This window comes from Panthera onca, chromosome B2 (genome assembly GCF_046562875.1).
Source record: "Panthera onca isolate mPanOnc1 chromosome B2, mPanOnc1 haplotype 2, whole genome shotgun sequence".
Taxonomy (NCBI): domain Eukaryota; kingdom Metazoa; phylum Chordata; class Mammalia; order Carnivora; family Felidae; genus Panthera; species Panthera onca.
In genome coordinates, this window is record NC_138343.1 from 122,617,336 (window position 1) to 122,637,460 (window position 20,125).

Sequence of the window (20,125 nt, forward strand, 5' to 3'; positions counted from 1 at the left end):
TGGCCCTGTAGCTCATCAGTGGTGATTTAAAGTGTCAGCTCTAAAAAGCTGTATTTCACCCCTATTATGCTGTAACCATTGTATCAGTGATGACAGAATGCTATAGCTACTGATATACTACCTACCTACTAACCAGGTGATGAAAGACTATTATGTATGAGGCCCTGGCATTTGTGAAATCGATGGTAAGACAGCTTCCTGATACCAAAACTGAACGTCTGAGAACGCTCAGCTAACGTTCACACGAATTTCCAGTGATACCTATCTATAACAGATTACCTTACTTCTGGAAAAATCTACCGTAAAGGCTGAGGGTTTAGTGGCTCTGCCTCACATCCTCCCCAATGCAACCACATACCTGAAAGCTTAGGTTGCGTCTTCTTCTTTTTGCTTGAAACTTTTAAGAACTCGTCAATAAGCAAGTCATTAGCACAGGCTCTCTTGTCGGGGTCCGGTTCAAAACATTTCAATATGAACGCCTTGGCCTCTGCGGACATGGACTCTGGGATCTCCGGGTGGACTTTAAACATTCCCACCTAAGACACAGCACAAGGTAACTTCCGAGTGACCCTCGCATCACATGAGCTCCAGGATCCAAAACTTGGTCTCCTAGCACAACAAAGTCCTTTACCATATACTTCCTACAAACTCATGCCTTTTCTCAAAGTGAGATAGGATATTTTTTTCTCTAGGTTATGGGAAGTTTCCAGAGTGCTTTTGTAACCTCATCAATGACATACACAGAGCAATCATGTTAAGACAGTAGACAGCATAATGAAGTAATAATTCAGTCCTCAAAGTTTTAGAACACATTAGCACACTGGCATGCAAGAAAGATACCTGTAATTGAGACCATTGTGTTGGTCCTAATAGGTATATGCCAGGAATCGTGTTTGGTTTTTTGATTTATAAGTTCCACTGAATACTCCCAACAACCCAATGGATTAAATATTATCCCTGTTACATCAAAGAGGAAAATGAGGCTCAGAGGGGTGAGGTTACGTGTTACAGAAACAGAGATCTGGGATCGAAACCTTAATTTTTTTGGCTTAAAGCCTGTGTTCTTTCCCCTATGCCATGATTTGTGAATATTTTTCCTGCCCCAAATTGCTCATATATAGAGATATTTTTAAATACTTTAAAATTAAACAAACAGAATTTTTATAACAATTAGAATTTTCTTCTCATCGCTGTCATTTTAAATTTTTTCAGTAATGTTTTCATGTATTAGTAAAGAAAATGTTCTAAGGAAATATTTTTTGTTACTATATAGCTTATATAAGTGAATTACTATATAGATAATAATATACAGTTATTTATGGTTAATTATATAGCCTTTACTATATGTCGGACACTATTCTAAGTGCTTTGCATGTATTATCTCATATATGTCTCAAAAAACCTTTATTAGATAGGTACTATTTTTATACCCATTTTACAGATGAGGAAAATGAGGTACAAGAAGTTTAAGTCATTTGCCCAATGTCCCCAAAGAGTTTGACAGTGTTGAAGCCTACGTTCAAACACTGTAAATCAGTGCTCGAGTCTATATTATCTCATTTAATGCATATTGTATAATAATCCCTGCACCGATGGGGAAGAGAGCAGCATTTCAGAGGGAACTCCTAGAGATGGGTGAAAAGTTGAAAGACTGACCAAGAAGAGAAAGACATTCATTTATGTCAAGAAGGGCAGCTCTCTTAGCAGCTCTCACTGCCCTTCTCGTTTGGTTGCACTACTCATTTCCGTATCAGCAGTAACCCATCAGATCACCTTCAAGCTTAAAGTAAGGCAACCTTTACACAAAAGCGGAAGGTAGGTCACACAGGGCTCATCACGGGAGGCAAGTCGCTAAAAACATCGCCAGCGGCAGGGAAAGAGATAACAACTTATCAGAAGTTCTCTGCCTTATAGAACGACAGACTTGAGCTCTACTCCTTGGGAAACAAGTTCTCAGTTTAAATCTTGGGCTTGGCAGCGTGGCAGGTAAGGGCAGGTGGGGACTGAAGGGACTCAGAACTGGTCACTGCTTTGCTCAGTCCCTGAATTCTGAAGCAGTGGCCCCTGGGCTTTCTCAGCCCTATTTCCATATTTGGTGCTTCCTATTTTGGGAGGTGGGCTGCTTCCCACTTCCAGGAGAGGGCAAATAAACAGAGTAGAAGAGTCGCGATGTAAGAACATGATTGACGTCCTCAAAGTAGCAATTATGCCCACCCCTTTCTTAATGGAGCCTCTAAACTCTTCTGATAGAGAAGGGAAACATTGCTTTGATTTAATATTTAAATGAATAAAAAAACGTCTTTAACATCTCCTTCCATGGAAGATTTTCAGACTATTTCCCAAAGAGCTTAAAGCATCTTCCGTAAAGTAGTATGTTATTTATGTTGCATTGTGAAAAGGCATCAGAGGAACTTACATGGAATCTCACTTTATAGCTGAGAAAACTAAGGCAGGGAGAGACAGACAGATCCTCAGTGTGAGGCACACACATTGACTCTGAGGGATGTGAATCTTCATGAACTTTAATGAACTTTGTGAGCACATTTAATGTGCTTACCTACGCTCCTCTCCTTTGGCCTAAAAAAATTATCATGTAGACACATGGAACATCTAATCTAATAGCTGTATCCAGTGGTTTTTAAGACATTTAAGACATTTGAAATGTGACCTTGAACATAGCTGCTTGTGGTTCTCCCAGTTCATAAAAAGGTGGTTTCCCTGTGGCCATTTCGATGATCGTGCAGCCCAAAGACCAAATGTCTGCTGCTTTCCCGTAGCCTCTTGGTCCTTTGTCTATGATTTCTGGTGCCATATACTGAAGGGTACCTGGGGGTAATTCAAACACACTTCTACTTTAGAAAACACATGGATATCTAATGACAGCTTTAACTGTCTACATAAATAAGACAACTTTAAAAGCATGATTCAGGTCTTAGTATCTCATCTTTTCTTGTTTTAAGTTTATTTATTTTGAGAGAGAGAAAGCAGGAGCAGGGGAGGTGGCAGAGAAAGAGGCAGAGAGAGAGAATCCCAATCAGGTTCTGCACTCTCAGCACAGAGCCTGATGCAGAGCTTGATCCCATGACCATGAGATCATGACCTGAACCAGAGTCAGATGCTTAACCCACTGAGCCACTCAGGTGCCCCTCATCTTTTTTTATGCCTATTTTATTTTGAGAGAGAAAGAGAGGGTGCAAGAGGAGGAGGGGCAGAGAGAGAGAGAGAGAAAGAGAGAGAGAGAGAGAGCAGGAAGCCTGACATGGGGCTTGAACTCATGAACTGTGAAATCATAACCTGAACTGAGATCAAGAGTTGGATACTTAACCAACTGAACCACCCAGGTGCCCCAATATCTCATTTTTTTGTGTTCCATTTTTCTTGGCCATTAATAAAAATGGAAATAACAGTTGTCATAATGGATTTTATCAGGGATATAAGAATAGTTTGCCAATGTGATCTGGTCATGAATAGATGCTTTCTCATCTAGATACTAGAGTATAAATGAGGTATCACTTTATTGGGGCCTCTTAGAAACTTTTAACAATTAGTCATTTGAAAACAACAGAGAATATATCAACACACATTTTTTGCAATTAGTTTTTCAAATACACAAAGATTCCTATTATGTATACTTCTAATCTTTCCAGAAAAATTCTAGGCCATTCATCCATTTTTTCTAGATCTATATTTCTCAATTTCTTTTTTTTATAAATTTTTTTAACATTCATTTATTTTTGAGAGACAGAAAAAGAGAGAGTGCAAGCAGGGGTGGGGCGGAGAGAGAAGAGACACAAAATCTGAAGCAGGCTCCAGGCCCCAGCCCCCGATGGGGGCTCAAACCCACGAACCGTAAGATGACCTGAGCTGAAGTCGGATGTCCAACAGACTGAGCCACCCAGGTACCCCAATATATTTCTCAGTATCTAAATTGAATGATTAATTCTTCTGTCTTGATTCTTATCTCTAAATCACGAAAGCATGAAAGATTCTGAAAGCCATTGTTAAAAGCAATGTAAACCATTTTTCGTGTACTCTATTCTGTAAATCAAATATATATGGCTTCTGCTGCATGCCTGTGGTCCGTGGAATAATAGGTTTAACAGATCAAAGACAGGTCTTGAGCCATTAGTACAGACAAATCACCAGACACAATGTGAAGAAGAATACAATGAAACATAGGAGATTTAAAAGGCTATGTGGAATCAGAGAGTTGAAGAGTGTGGTAGGATGGCAAGAGCATTGAATGGGGAGTCAAAAACACTTGGTTCTAGGTTTAGTCTGGTCTATCCCAGATAAACACTCAACTGTGGTTATCTCAAGTGGTTCAAACAAGAGGCTGGCTTGGCTTCTCAGAGACCCTAGATTGATTCCCCCAAATCCAACAATGAGTCAAGAGTGTGAACAGGAACAGATTATTGCCACATCCCCTGCTACGATATACTCCTACAAATGATATAATCAGCAAACAGGAACTCATCCAAGATGCCACATTCAATTATCTCCAATCCTGAGGCAGTTGCTAAAAGAGCTACTTCAGTATTTTCTGATTCATAACCAAACTGACAGACAACCTGATAAATACAGACACCTTTTATGAATGCCTCATGCATGATTTACAGATGAAACTGCTAGGCACAACTTCTCTAAGTTGTTCCCATGAAACCCACCAACACAGGCTAGAAACTGGCTGCTGTTCATAAAACCAAATGAAAGTATATTATCTTTGTCTAGTATTGTCATCTTGCCAGGTTACCCGCCAGCTCTCCTCATTATGTGGCAGTAGCTCACGTTCAAGTTCACATACAATTGTACATGCCTACTGTGAGCTTAAATCAGCAACATTATTGGAGGGAAGCATTTCACCTAGCCAAGAATAAGGTAATACCACTCTTCACTCTTCAAATCCCCTACCCTTAGTAGAAAACCGCTATGATTTCTCTTCATCTATAGCTGATGAGCTATAGTGATTGGTTTTTTGGGTTTTGTTTTTTTTTTTGTACCTGGATCTAAAAAAGAATGGATGTGAGAATTTAAGTTATACTAATATCTGAGTAGAAATTGCAACTGGTTAACAACAAAGTGAGCTTTAAAAATTGGACAACTCAGGTAATATCAATACATTATGCAATGTTTCTATTCATCAGATAATATTTCAAAGAGCTCTATCTGCCAATTGTGCTTAATTATCCCCCACAGAGTAAGTGCCAAAAAAAAAAAAAAAACCCTCAGGCTTAGTTATGTATTCATATATGCTCTCTTTATTCCATAATCACATGACACATAATATTTTATATAAAAAGATTTACAGAGCCAGATAATGAAGATGTAAGCCAATCTGTACAGTAGCCTACGGAAAAAAGTGAGAGCATTAGCTCTAAAGCGCAGATCTTATACATCTGCATTCCAAGGTTTTAAAAAATCACTTTAAAATCATCTCTTTTAGAATTTCTTTGCCACTGCATCCACCCTTGGAACCACTACAACTCAGTGGCTAAAAGTGTGAACTTTGACATTCTACTTAATCCACTCATTCATTCAGCAGATTTATATTGAGGGCCTGTTATGGGCCAGGCACTTAGAACACAGCAGTGGAGTAAACAGACAGAAATCCCTGGGCTCATGGAGCTTACATTCTTTGCAGCGGGAGACACACATTAAACTCCAGCATAGTAAATAAGTAAATTATATAGCACGCTAGAAAGTGATGTGTTAATGATAAAAAAAAAAAAAAAAAAAAAAAAAGGTAGGAAAGGGGATCAGGAATGCCCAGGGAGGGCTGCCACGTAAATAGGGTGGTCATGTTAGGCTCACTGAGATGACATCTGAGTTAAAACTTGAAGAAGAGGGACTTAGTTAGCCATGCAGATCGCTGGGAGAAGAGTGTTACTAGCAGAAGATAGAGCATGTGCAAAGGTCTTGTGGCAGGGCTGTGCCTGGTAAAATGAAGGAAATGCAGGAAGACCAGTTTTCTGATACAGAGTGAGTGATCAAGCAAGCGGGGGAAGAGTAGGAAATGAGGTCTCGAAAAGGTAATAGACTCCGAATCAGGTCAGATTCTTGTCCACAATATTAGGACTCTGGCATTTGTCTGAATGAAACAGAAAGCCACCGAAGTCTCAGGTGTAACAGGGCTTGATCTGATTTAAAGGATCACTCTGGCTGCAGTGTTAAGAATAGAAAGTAGGAGGCAAGAGTGGGAGCAGGGAGAACAGGCTATGGAGGTAACGCAGGTGGGAGATGAGGGAGGCAGCAGCGGAGGCAGTGAGAAGTGTTCCAGTTTTCAACATCTCCTGAAGGTAGAGCCAGGAGGTCTCTTTGCGGATTGGGTTGGGGTGTGAGAAAGAGGCACCACGGACAACTCTAGGTCTTGGGTGGCCATCAACTGAGATGGGGAACAGTGTGGGCAGAACGGGTTTGGGGAGAAGATAATGAATTCCATGTGGCATGTTAAGTCTAGTTTGAATCCTAGCTCTATTACTTACTAGCTCTGTGACCTCAGGCAAGTTATTCGACCTCTTTTAACATTAATTTCTCATCATAAACTGGGATACTGATAACTTAAGGATTAGGGTTCATGTACGAATTTCAGTAAAACATGTATGTAAACCGCTTAATGCAGGCAGGTATACTGCCAGCAATCTATACATCCTGGTTGATGCTGCCTTCCCTCTCGCCAAATCACCAAGAAGTGGAAACAGGTCAATATCTTTCAAGTCAGGTCATCAGAGGTTGACCCAGCAGCCGTGAGGCCTATCCGGTGAGCAGATCAAGGTGTGCCCACTCCAAGCCCTCTTGACCAGCCCTGGAGACAGACCAGGCACATTAGTTACGCGTGTCACTCATGTGAAGCCAGCATGAGAAGAGCAAAGGGCTCTGGGAGGATTGCTTTACTAAAACTCTTTTGGGGACTCAAAAAAAAACAAAAAACAAAAAACACGTCTTTAAGATTAGCAAGAAGATATAATTAAATTAACATCCTGCCCAAATAAAACCTCTGAAAGTAGGGATTTCCTGTCAGAAGTTACTGAGTCTTGGCAGCATCTAAAATGTCTCTTGCCAAATTGAGAGAGTATGAGGAAAGAAATGGAAACACATTTAAAGTTACTAGCAGGATGGAATTAATTTTGTTCAGAAAAATACATTTTAACTGTGTTTAATGCTGTGCCCTGAAATACCCATTGCTGTGAGGGTGGGAACTGGGTCAGAGCTGTTGTTGGCTGAATGTTATGAGAAAATTTACAGAATTTCTCTCTCTCCTTTTCTTCTTCCAGGCTACTGGAACAGATACGTCAGCAACATGGGGAGAAAGATGGACCAGAGCAAGATCAAAGCAAAGAGCAAAGGGTAGATTAAAAATCTGAGTTCTATCACTTACAAACAGTTGTGACTTCTGGCTGTGATCTCTCTTCTCTCTCTCAATTTCCTCACCTACCTCATGGGATTCAAAAATGAGGATACCTGGCCATTTTGCTTTCTATTAGACCACAGATTATTCATTACTTTTTTTTTTTTTTTTTCTGAATTATTCTTTCTCTGATGATAATAACAAGGACTTAGCACTTCAAGAGAATCAGCAGAATGGAGCAGTAAGAACCAGAGTTGAAATTCCAGATGCCCTCTTGTAATTGTGGGGCAATCATTAATCTCTCTGAGCCTTGGTTTCCTCTTGGCTACTGTTAGCTTTTTGGCAATCGCTTTGTCTCCACTACCTCAGGACTTTGTTCTAGAGGTAGCTTGGTGGCTGGATTGCCTAATTTCTCAAGCAAGTTCTCTTCCCCACCCCAATGCTGAGTTGATGAGTCACTTCCTCTTTCTGAATTGAAAATTCTACCGGTTATTTATGTTGTGAGTAGGAAATAGGCCACAGGGAGTAAACAGATTAGGAATTCATAGTTCAAATGGGAAGAGATTAAGGTATGAGTAAGAGTCACAGAGAGGCTGGGGTAAAAAAAAAAAAAAAAAAAAAAAAAATCTTATAAAGGCTTATAGTGGTTGTAGGTCAACCCGGAGAGAAGTAATGACACAAAAGGGAAAACAAAAACAAATTGAGAGTTTAAAAAAACATTTCAGTGGCATTAACCAGGAGACATAGCAAGTCATAGAAATACAAGATGAGAAAAGAGCCAGGTCAAATCCTGTGTAACATTTTTCAGTGAGCATCAAAAGATACTGGCATTAATGTCTGTGAGAACCCAGACGGACTTTATCTCTCACATTATGCTCTAACGCAGCAATTATTTCTTTAATTACATTAAGATCCGTATCATCATTGCAAAAACATACCAGTAAAAGTTTCAGTACACGGGTTAATGCCAGCAAGCCTCTTTGATGTCCCGAAGTCTGAGATCTTGAGAACGCCACTGTAGGTATTAATCAACACATTGTCACCCTAGAGAACAAAAGACTTGAATCAAAACTAGTCTTGCCTCCAGTACTGTTTGTTGTTGGCTCGTAAGTCCAATAAGAAACGGTGTCCCCAGAGTAAACGAGGCCACTAAGTCTGTACTCTTCATTACAGTTAACCTCAAGAGTGAATTCTTGACACCATTTTTGTGCCTATATTATCATTTCACAACGGGCTACTCAGGCCACAAGGTCAAAAGGCGCCTGCCTGGTCAGTTTGCTGTGGTTTGTGAACAGAAGGGGTCACCTGTGTGTGATTAAGTTCAAACATGACATTCATGATTTCCCTTTGTATTTTCTGTTATTTTACTTCTTTTCCCGGAATATTTGGGGATATGGCAAATCACGAGATCTGGGATGATCCGCAGATAGTAATACTGACTTCCTTTCCACGGTGCCACCTTTGTCAGAAATGTATTAGTTCTGAATTTCCTCTTTTTAAGAAGAATCAAGTAAGTTACTTAATTTTACTTCAAACAATCAGTATATGATACTTGTGAGAAGAGAAGATCTTATTTATTTTCCCTCCCAATCATTCATCCATTGATGCAGTAAATATTTACTGAGTAGCTACTCTGGGCAAGGATTCCAAGATGAACCAGCCTGTGATCTCGTCAGGGGCGGAGACCTTATCCTGTCCAGTTTTGTTCTGCTGTGCTGCCCCCTCCCCAGAGCACTTCAAACAGTGCCAGGGGTGCAGTGGAAGCTCAATCTTTGTTGGGTGAACACAGTTAAGAGGCTTATTCCTTGAGGAGAAGAGATAAGGCATGAGTATCAATACCTGACTTAGAGCAGAGGAGTTAGTATCTTGCATTTCTGCTATTTCTACGATTTATTTATTCACAATTCTAAATTAATACTCATAACACAGTATGACTTTTGCAAAAAGAAAAGAAAAGAAAACAAAACCAGTTGCCCACCAAGGAACTTTCAAACGTGAATCCTACCTTTATATCCCGGTGGACTATCTGATTGTCATGGAGGTATTTTAATCCTTCAAGTATTTGCTTTGTATAGAAGCCAATTGTTTGCTCATTGTCCTTCAATGGGCCCCATTTGGAACGAAGGAGAGCTGAAAGACTTCCTGTAAAGCAGGGAGAAACAGTGGATAAAATCTTATTCAAATGAGTTCTTTAAAGCATGTTAATAATGTAACATTAATTTAAGCTAACACTTCCTGGTTATTCATGGTGGCCCAGGAACTGGAGTATTAGACACCTGGGCTCACGTATGAATAGGAAAGTGTCCCTGCTCTGAAGATGCTCATTATCAAATACGGTCAAAATAAAAGGCTCCTCTGTCCCTAACTTTAATCTAGGTCACAATGATTGATACTAAAATCGTTCAGGATATTTGTATTGCCTCCTAATAAACTTCAAGCTGATGTCACATGTCTAAATTTGTAAAAAATTTTATTGAGGTATATTCGACATATAACATTATATTAGTTTCAGGTGTAAAACATAATGACTTGATATTTATATACATTGCGATATTTATATACATCTCAGCAACTTTCAAATACACAATACAGTGTTATTAACTATAGTCATCAGGCTGTACATTACATCCCCAGGACTAATTTATTTTATAACTGGAAGTTTGGCCCTTTTGACCTTCTTCACCCATTTTGCCCACTCCTATCCCCTGTGTCTGTTCTTTGTTATTTTTGAACTTGTTTCCTTTGTTTGTTTGTTTGGGATTTTATGTATTTTTTTTTTTAATTTTTTTTAACGTTTATTTATTTTTGAGGCTGAGAGAGACAGAGCATGAGTGGGGGAGGGTCAGAGAGAGAGGGAGACACAGAATCCGAAACAGGCTCCAGGCTCTGAGTGGTCAGCACAGAGCCCGACATGGGGCTCGAACTCACGGACCGCAAGCACATGACCTGAGCTGAAGTCGGCTGCTTAACCGACTGAACCACCCAGGCGCCCCAGGGATTTTATGTATTTGTTTATTTATTTTGAGAGAGAGAGAGAGCAGGCGTGGGAGTTGGGGAGGGGCAGAGAGAGGGGGGGAGAGAGAGAGAGAAGGCCTGGGAGTTTGGGAGGGGCAGAGAGAGGGGGAGAGAGAGTCCCAAGCAGACTCTGCACTTTCTGCCTACTCGGGGCTTGAACTCATGAACCATGAGGTCATGACCTGAGCAGAAATCAATAGTCAGACACTTAACCGACTCAGCCACCCAGACGCCTCTGGGTTTTTTTTTTTAGTTCCACATGTAAGAGAGCTCATATAGTTTTTGTCTTTCTCTGCATAACTTATTTCACTTAGCATAATGCCCTCACAGTCCATCTGTGTTGTTGCAAATGGCAAGATTTCACTCTTTTTTATGACTGAATAATATTCTATTATGTATACAAAACACATTTTCTTTATCCATTCATCCAGTGATGGGACACTTAGGTTCTTTCCATATCTTGGCTACTGTGAACAATGCTGCAATGAACATAATCTCATTTTTCTTTTAACTTAGACGAAATAAGACGTGTAAACTCATAAATCCCATTCACTTGTTCTCCTCTTCAAGCCCCTACAAATTTATAATTTCTTAAAAAAGAAAAACATCTCTTACCTCCTGGGACCTGCTCCATGAAGATTTTGATGAAACCATTCTCACTGAAAGAGCCCAGATACTGGACAATATTTTTATGCTTCAGATGCTTATGCAATGCTATTTCTTCATGTAGGGGCTGGGAGTATCTACAAGACATGCAAATGTTGATGAGCTAATTACGTAGCCAGATTTTAGTGTATACATTTAAGCAGTACAAATTGAAAACGTCAGCTAGATATATGCCCATATGTAAAGTAAAATATGGCTGTCTAAAGCCTTTATTTCTCATAACATACATTCTGGGAAGTTGAAGTGGTAGTGGGTAGGGTGTGTGGGGAAATGTGTCAGGCACTGATCTGAGCCTACTGTATGTACTCATTTCTCACAAGAACCCTAGGAGAAGGTACTTTTCAGATGCCCATTTTACAGATGAGGACATTGATTCACCAAGGGGATGACGAACCTACCCAAGATCTTAAAGAAAGCTAATAAGTGACAGATATTAGCCCAGGAAAAATTGAACGCACCTACATAGCTCATTGTCTAAATTCAATGACTTTCAATTCCACTCGCCTCATAACATAACTCTACTATTGGAGGAGACTCTTGCCCAGGAAGATAAAAATTTCAAGTAACTTTCATCTTCATTCTAGGACTTACTGGAAGCTCCAGCAACTCTTCTGTAGAAAACACAAAACCATTTAAATCCTGTCTCCTTGAGCTCCTCAAAAATCCACATCTTACTGAGTCTATCAGTTCTAGTACATCAGGATTTTTTTTTTTATTTTTATTTTTTTCAACGTTTTTTATTTATTTTTGGGACAGAGAGAGACAGAGCATGAACGGGGGAGGGGCAGAGAGAGAGGGAGACACAGAATCGGAAACAGGCTCCAGGCTCCGAGCCATCAGCCCAGAGCCTGACGCGGGGCTCGAACTCACGGACCGCGAGATCGTGACCTGGCTGAAGTCGGACGCTTAACCGACTGCGCCACCCAGGCGCCCCCTTTTTTTTTTTTTTTTTTTTTTACTCCATCCTAACCAGGCCTCCATGCTGAAAGACCAGCATTAAACCAGGCTTCAAAATCATGTGCTTGATGTGTGTTGCTTTATCAGATTATACAATGAAAGTGTTTTGTATTTCCGGAACATACAGAAAAACCCTTTTGATGATTATTTGAAGTACTATAAAGCCTGTAGACTCTTAGCAGTCTCGAATATTAATATTATATTAATATTTATATTATATTAATATGATTATTGTATAACTAACTACAGTAGGGTGTTAGGGGCTCAAAGCTATGCCCTAATATTTTTTCTGTTCTACAATGGAGGTTACAGGTATGAAAGGCACTAACCACTAAAACATAAACCACAAACCTGATGCCTCATAATCTGCTTCAGTACTACATGCAAGAAATGCTTAGATCTTGGGGTGCCTGGGTGGTTCAGTTGGTTGAGCATCCGACTTCAGCTCAGGTCATGATCTCATGGTCAGTGGGTTCGAGCCCCGCGTCAGACTCTGTGCTGACAGCTCAAAGCCTGGAGCCTGCTTCCAATCCTGTGTCTCCCTCTCTCTCTCTCTGCCCCTCCCCCACTCTCACTTTGTCTCACTCTGTCTCTCAAAAATAAATAAATATTAAAAAAAAAGAAATGCTTAGATCTTACAATGGCAATTCCATATAAACAGAATGGATTTTTTTGAATGCCAATAACAAATTCTAGAAGTGGTTAGTATTGTATAATACTATTTTCATGAAGTTTTTCAGAATACACTACAAATTAGGTTACAAAAATCCAAGTTCATTTAATTTAAACTTTTATAATTTGTAAAATATTACTCAGAATGCTGCCAACAATAACAAAAAACTGACTTGTACTTTAGATCTTTTACTCATTTTATTTTTCTTTAGAACTGTTCTAGGAACTATAGAGGTAGGTATTATACTGAAACCCCTTAGCAGGCTATCAGTTAGAGACAATTCCATATTGATAACTGAGGGAGACAACATGAGAAATACTGGTATAGAGTGTAACCAATAAAATGCTTAGGTTATAAGTGAAATAAGCCATACAGAGAAAGACAGATACCATATGTTTTCACTCTTATGTGGATCCTGAGAAACTTAACAGGAACCCATGGGGGAGGGGAAGGAAAAAAAAAAAAAAAGAGGTTAGAGTGGGAGACAGCCAAAGCATAAGAGAGTCTTAAAAACTGAGAACTGAGGGTTGATGGGGGGTGGGAGGGAGGGGAGGGTGGGTGATGGGTATTGAGGAGGGCACCTTTTGGGATGAGCACTGGGTGTTGTATGGAAACCAATTTGACAATAAATTTCATATATTGAAAAAAAATTAAATAAAATAAAAAATAAAAAATAAAAATTCCTGAAAAAAAATACTTAGGTTATGATTCTCAGGACATTTGTAATAAAGTTACTTTTTCCATCAAGTTTAAACATTTTATTAACACTAGTTAATAAGATTGCTCTTGATATGCATAAGATAAATTAGTAGCAAATATTGGGTCTATTCTACAGATTTAGGACATCAAGATGACTAAATAATCTGAAGGAAGTGATTAGTTCAGTTTATGATGAACCAAGAGGCTCCCACCCCTTGACCTTCTATTGAAAATCAATCATGAACTTTTAAATGTAAGATCCTGGAGGGGAGCCTGGGTGGTTCAGTCAGTTCGGCTCAGGTCATGATTTCATGGTTTGTGAGTTTGAGCCCTGCATTGGGTTCTGTGCTGACAGCTCAGAGCCTGAAGCCTGCTTTGGATTCTGTGTCTCCTTCTCTTTCTGCCCCTCCCCTACTTGTGCTCTGTCTCTCTCTGTCTTTCAAAAATAACTTAAAAACTGAAAAAAAAATTTAATAAATTTAAGATCCTGGAAAAGGAAATATACTACTCCCCCATCCCCTCCAATATGTAGTAACCAAAGGATGGCTTAAAAGTTACAATAATAGTCAAGATTAATCTTAGCTAAGAGTAAGAACTCTTCTCCAATATGAAATTGATTGGTAACACTCAGCAGTTCTAAGTGAAAAAGTGCCAAGCGCTGAATAAGCATGAAATTATAACTCGTTCAAGTCAATAAGCAATGCTTATCTATGGAAATTATAAGAAAATCTTATTTCTTCTCAATTAGCTGTGACAATGGAAAGAAGAAATGGTATAGGTAATCAGAAATACTTATATATATTTAGCTTTGAAAAAGTATTGGTCCATATGTGTTTCCAGAGCACCTTCTCTGAGTCAAATTCCCATGATATCCATCTAAACCAATGGTTCCCAGCCTTGGCTAGACATTTCATCTGGAAGGATTTTGAAAAAATATCAATGCATATGACCCACCCCAGAATTTGGGGTGGTAAGACCTGAGCATCAAGCGTTTTTTAAAGTTCCCCAGTTCGTTCTAATATGCAGCAGGGTAGAGAATAACTGATCTAAATAAATAGTTCAGGCATGTGTAGAATGTTAGAGGAGGAAGTCAGTCTGAAATTAACAACTAGTTGGGATAGGTTATGAATCCACCACCACCTCTATCCTACAACTACTCTGCTTCTCTAACAAAGTGTTTTTAAAGTGTAAATGAAACATAGAAGCAATGATTTTCGTTACTGTGATCTTTCATTCCAGATGGCCAATGCTGGATCATGCATTATTCACATGCATCCTATTATCATAGCAATTGTCCTTTCTAACTGCTATCTTTTTACATGCAACATCAAAAGCTCTCCAGGGCACATAGATAGAAATACCTTTGTGTGTGGTATCTCACAATAACATGATAGACTTCACTTTTTCTTTTGTAGGTAACTAGAAGATGCCCTGTGCCAGCTGTTTAAGAGAAGCACTTGTCATGCAAGTATTTTCAAACAACCCACTTTATGCCAAATGCATTGCTATAGAACAAGATCTTTGTTGGTGTGCTTTGTGTACGTACACTGGTGGGTGAATAAACCTAAGTTAGAAAGGTGATTTTATTTTAAAGTTTTTATTTATTTATTTATTTTGAGGGGGAGGGAGGAACAGAGAGAGAAGGAGAGAGAGAGAATTCTAAGCAGGTTCTGCACTGTCAGCATAGAGCCCGACGTGGGGCTCAAATTCACAAATAATGAGATCATAATTGGAGCCAAAATCAAGAGTCAGACTCCTAACTGACTGAGCCACCCAGGTGCCCCATTTGTTCTTGTTTTTCATCTCTAGCATTTCCTTTGATTCTTATTTAGGGTTTCTATCTCTGCTTGTACTCCCTCTGTTTTTGCATGCTATCTACCCATTAGAGCCCTTAGCATATTAAAGTTCTTTTAAATTCCTGGTCTGATAATTCCAACATCCCTGCCATATCTGAGTCTGGTTCTGATATTTATTCTGTCTCTTCAAACTGTGTTTGTGCCTTTTAGTATGCCTTGTAATTTTTGTTGGAAGTCAGGCATGATGTGTTAGGTAAAAGGAATTCTGGGAGGGCATTCTTGTAGTCTCATGCTTAGGTATCAGTTTCTTAGAGAGCCTGTGCCACTGGGCTATGAGCCTCACAAATGCTTTGCAGGCCTCTCCTGCCCTTTCCCCTGCCACCTTCAGCTGGGACAGGATGGCTACAGTGGGCAGGAGTTAGGCTCTGGTAACAGTCTAATAGATTAGACCCTGGTAAAAATCGTCTTTTTGAGGGTGGGCCTTGTTAGGAAGAGTAGATTTCAAAACAGTTACTCTCATCCTTCCCCTTGCTGGAAGCACAAAGAGATTTTTCTCCAATATTACTGTAAGGATCTAGTAGGGCTCCTGGAGGCTAAACTCACCAAGTATGCCCCCCAACCCATGACTGTCTCTCCAAATTTGGGAGCAATGGCTTGGCCCGTGACCTCACTTCTCCAATGGATCCAAGAAGAGCTGTTGGTTTCTCAGTTTAGTCAGCTTACCACTGATGGAGGATGACTTCCAAGCTCTGTAGATGCTGGACTGGACACTAGAACTTCTGGTTCAAACCACTGCTGATCATGCTTACTCCCCATCTATCTGTCTAATAAATCAACCATTCTGTGACATACCTGAGCCTAGTTCACACAGGCCATCGTCTTTTCTACTCATTAAAAGTTCTGTCCTTGTCACCTAAGAGAGGCCATCTTCCCCACCAGAGAGCTGTGCTTGAATCACTGAGTGATAAAGCAGCTAAACCTCACAGGGGGCTGATTAAAACAGTGGAGTTTTCAGACAGAGTTTCATTAGTTACAATATCACCAAAATATTGTCTAAGATGACATCAACAACCCAGAACACGGTGAAAACAGCTTTTATTAGCCACAAGTACTGTACCTGCTATCTCTTTCTGGGATTTCCTTTATAGCAATTCTGACTTGGTTGCTCAGGTCTCGGCCTGCGTAGACAATCCCGTAAGTGCCCTTTCCTAAAACAACTCTGTCTCCGTTCTCATCATATTCGTAGTCATACTACAAAGGGAAAAAATGGGGACAGGAGGTTGACATGTTAGTTGCATTTTACACTTAAATATCAAACTTTTTCTAAGAGCATTTTTCCTTATCAGATGGCTTTAACAAGCAAAACGATATGATGAAGTTCTAAGCAGCAGCTTCAAGAACCAAAAAATAGACACTCCCAACAGAAAGCAGATAGTGTGTTCATGTTTTCACAATGGCTATGAACACAGTGAGGACTATGTGTTTAGATCCAGAAAAGTACTTCTTCAAAAGCCCACTTGGATTATTTTACCCACTCAATCCTAGTTTTCATAGATCTTGGAAATGAGTATGATTAGCAATAATGTCTATCAATATCTATTCCATCTAATTAATTTTTCTTTCATTTCCCAGCTTTTAATACGTCCAAGTATTACATACTCTGCCAAAAGAATAAAGCCCCTGAAAGAAAGATTTTGGGGAAGCAGAAAATTTTCATCATTGGATTCCCCAAGACAAAAAAACATTTTAAAAATTAAAGATAAGAGGAAAATTTCATCTTTGATGTAAAAAGAAATATCTACAGCCCTAAACCCCAAGCTGTCAAGCGTCTCAGTCAACTATGGAAAACTGGATCAAAATAAGAGAGGTTTAGAGAGTATCTGGTAGAGACCTCCTGAGACCTGGAAGTTTTTGGTTTCAGACTGGAATTACCAAATTTAGGGCCACCAAAAGGTCAAGCCACGACTCTAGAAACCCAGTGTGAAACTACACAGAACAGGAGAGAACATAGAACAAGCTCTTTTTCTCAGAAAGGGTTTAAGTTGGCCATTAAAAAAAAGAGTTGGCCTCTCAAAGAAGGGTTTAAGTTGGCCATTAAAAAAATTGATTTCTAACCTTTTAAGTCAACAAATTTTTTTGTTTTTGTAGGTTTCTTTTTCTTTTTTTTTTTTTTTTTTATTCAAGTATAACTAAGATGTAATGTTATATTAGTTTCAGGTACACAATACAATGACTCAATAACTCTATACATTTCTCAGTGTTCATCAGGGTAAGTGTACTCTTATTCTCCTTTATCTATTTAACCCTTTCCTGATCCACATCCCCTCTGGCAACCACCAGTTTGTTCTCTAGGGTTTTTGGTCATCTCTTTTTTTCTTTGTTTGCTTTGTTTCTCAAATTCCACATATGAGTCAAATCAGATAGGTACTTGTTTTTCTCTGACTGACTTCACTCAGCATTATATGCTCTAAATCCATCCATGTTGTTGCAAATGGTAAGATTTCATTCTTTTTTTATGGCTGAGCAATATTCCATTATAATAGATATCATCTATCAATGGACATGTGGGTTACTGCCATATTTGGGTATTTTAAGTAATACTGCAATAAACACAGGGGTGCATGTATCTTTTTGAATTAGTGTTTTCATTTTCTTTGGGTAAATATCCAGTAGTGCAATTACTGGATAATACAGTAATTACATTTTTAATTTTTTTGAGAAACCGCTGTTTTCCACAGTGATTCCACCTGTTTGTATTCGTACCAAAGAGTACACAAGGATTCCTTTGTCTTCACATCTTCACCAACACTAGTTAGTTCTTGTGTTTTTGATTTTAGCCATTCTGACAGGTATGAAGTGATATTTCATTGTAGTTTTGATTTGCATTTCCTTAATGATGAGTGATGGTGAGCATCTTTTTCACCATCTGGATATATTCTTTGGAGAAATACCTGTTCAGGTCCTCTGTCCATTTTTTAAATTGGATTATTTGTGGTTTTTTGGTGTTGAGTTGTGTAAGTTCTTCATATATTTTGGATATTAACTACTTATCAGATATATTATTTAAAAATTTCTTCTATATACAGTATGTTGCCTTTTTGTTTTGTTTTACTGATGGTTTCCTTTGCTATGCAAAAGCTTTTTATTTTGGTGTAGTCTCAACAGTTTGCTTTTGCTTTTGTTTCCTTTGCCAGAAAAGACATATTGAGAAAAGTGTTGCTATGGCTGATGATAAAAAATTACTGCCTATGTTTTCTTCTAGGAGTTTTATGGTTTCAGATCTCACACTTAGGTCTATAATCTATTTTGAGTTTATTTTTTGTGTATGGTGTGAGAAAAGGGTCCAGTTTCATTCTTTTGCTGTCCAGTTTTCCCAGCACCACTTGTTAAACACATTGTCTTCTCCCCATTGTATATTCTTGCCTCCTTAGTCTCAGATTGACCATATAAGCAGGGGTTAATTCTGGGCTCTTTATTGTGTTCCAATAATCTATGTGTTTATTTTTGTGCCAGTACCATACTGTTTTGATTATAGTTTTACAGTAGATCTTGAGACCTGGGATTGTGATACATCCAGTTTTGTTCTTTTTAAGATTGCTTTGGTTATTTGGGGCCTTTATATATTTTAATATTATTTGTTCTAATTCTGTAAAAAACTTTGTTGGTATAGGGATGCCTGGGTGGCTCAGTTGGTTAAGTGTCCAGCTCTTGATTTCGGCTCAGGTCACAATCTCACGGTTTGTGAGTTAGAGGCCCACATAGGGCTCTGTACCAGCAGTGTGGAGCCTGCTTGGGATTCTCTATCTTCCTTTCTCTGCACCTCCCTGGCTCATGTGCTCTCTCTCTTTCTGTCTCAAAATAAATAAATAAAACTGAAAAAAAATTTCTTTTAAATGTTGGTATTAATAGGAATTGCATTAAATCTGTAGATTGCTTTGGGTAGTATGGACATCTTAACGATATTGGTTCTGCCAATCCATGAGCAGAGCATATCTTTCCATTTGTTTGTGTGATCTTTAATTTCTTTCATCAGTGCTTTATAGTTCATGGAGTACAGGTTTTTCAACTCCTTGGTTATATTTATTCCTAGGTATTTTATTCTTTTTGATGAAATTGTAAATGCAATTGTTTTCTTAATTTCTCCTTCTGCTACTTCATTATTAGTGTATAGAAATGCAGCAGATTTGTGTATATTAATTTTGTATCTTGCAACTTTACTGAATTCATTTATCAGTTGTAGTTTTTGTTTGTTTCGTTTTGTTTTTTGGTAGTCTTTAGGGTTTTCTATATATAATATCATGACATATACAAATAGTGAAAGTTTTACTTCTTCCTTACCAATTTGGATGACTTTTATTTCTTTATGTTGTCTGATTGCTGTGGCTAGGACTTTAGTACTATGCTAAATGAAAGTGGTGAGAGTAGACATCCTTGTCTTATTCCTGACCTTAAGGGAAAAGCTTTCAGTTTTCATCATTGAGTATGATGTTAGCTGTGGGTTTTTCATATATGGCCTTATTATGTTGAAGTATGTTCCCTCTAAACCTACTTTGTTGAGGGTTTTTATCACGAACGGATGCTGTACTTTTGTCAGATGTTTTTTCTGCATTCATTGAAATGGTCAAATGGCTTTTATCCTTCCTCTAGTCGATGTGATGTATCATATTGAACGATTCGATTTTTTTAATGTATTGTTGGGTTTGGCTTGCTAATATTTTGTTGAGGATTCTTGCATCTATTTTATTTATTTTTTTTGATGAGTCTGGCTAAAGGCTAATGAATTTTGTTGATCTTTCCAAAGAACCAGCTCCTGGTTTCACTGATTTGTTCTATTGTATTTTTTAGTCTCTATCTCATTTATTTCTTCTCTAATCTTTATTATTTCTTCCTTCTACTGGCTTTGGGGTTTTTTTTTTCTAGTTCCTTTAAGTGTAAGGTGAGGTTGTTTATTTGAGATATTGCTTCTTGAGGTAG

At 38.7% G+C, this 20,125-nt stretch overlaps 1 protein-coding gene and 1 long non-coding RNA gene across 5 annotated transcripts in view; one reads left to right on the forward strand and one right to left on the reverse strand.

Annotated features, from left to right (window-relative positions):
- The window catches only part of MAP3K5 (mitogen-activated protein kinase kinase kinase 5), a 203,548-nt gene that overhangs the window by 32,020 nt on the left and 151,403 nt on the right, over nucleotides 1–20,125 (reverse strand). For all 4 annotated transcript variants that reach the window (XM_078447354.2, XM_078447352.2, XM_078447351.2 and 1 more), the window contains 6 exons: nucleotides 16,269–16,402; nucleotides 10,976–11,103; nucleotides 9,351–9,487; nucleotides 8,284–8,389; nucleotides 2,669–2,826; nucleotides 359–536 (listed from right to left, as the gene is read on the reverse strand). In XM_078447354.2, coding sequence (XP_078303480.1) covers nucleotides 359–536; nucleotides 2,669–2,826; nucleotides 8,284–8,389; nucleotides 9,351–9,487; nucleotides 10,976–11,103; nucleotides 16,269–16,402 — 841 coding nt within the window. The remainder of the gene's footprint in view (nucleotides 1–358; nucleotides 537–2,668; nucleotides 2,827–8,283; nucleotides 8,390–9,350; nucleotides 9,488–10,975; nucleotides 11,104–16,268; nucleotides 16,403–20,125) is intronic.
- Nucleotides 480–14,873, forward strand: LOC132667680 (uncharacterized). Its single transcript, XR_009605299.2, has 3 exons — nucleotides 480–553; nucleotides 7,272–7,344; nucleotides 14,771–14,873. It is a non-coding gene; the product is annotated as an uncharacterized LOC132667680 (long non-coding RNA).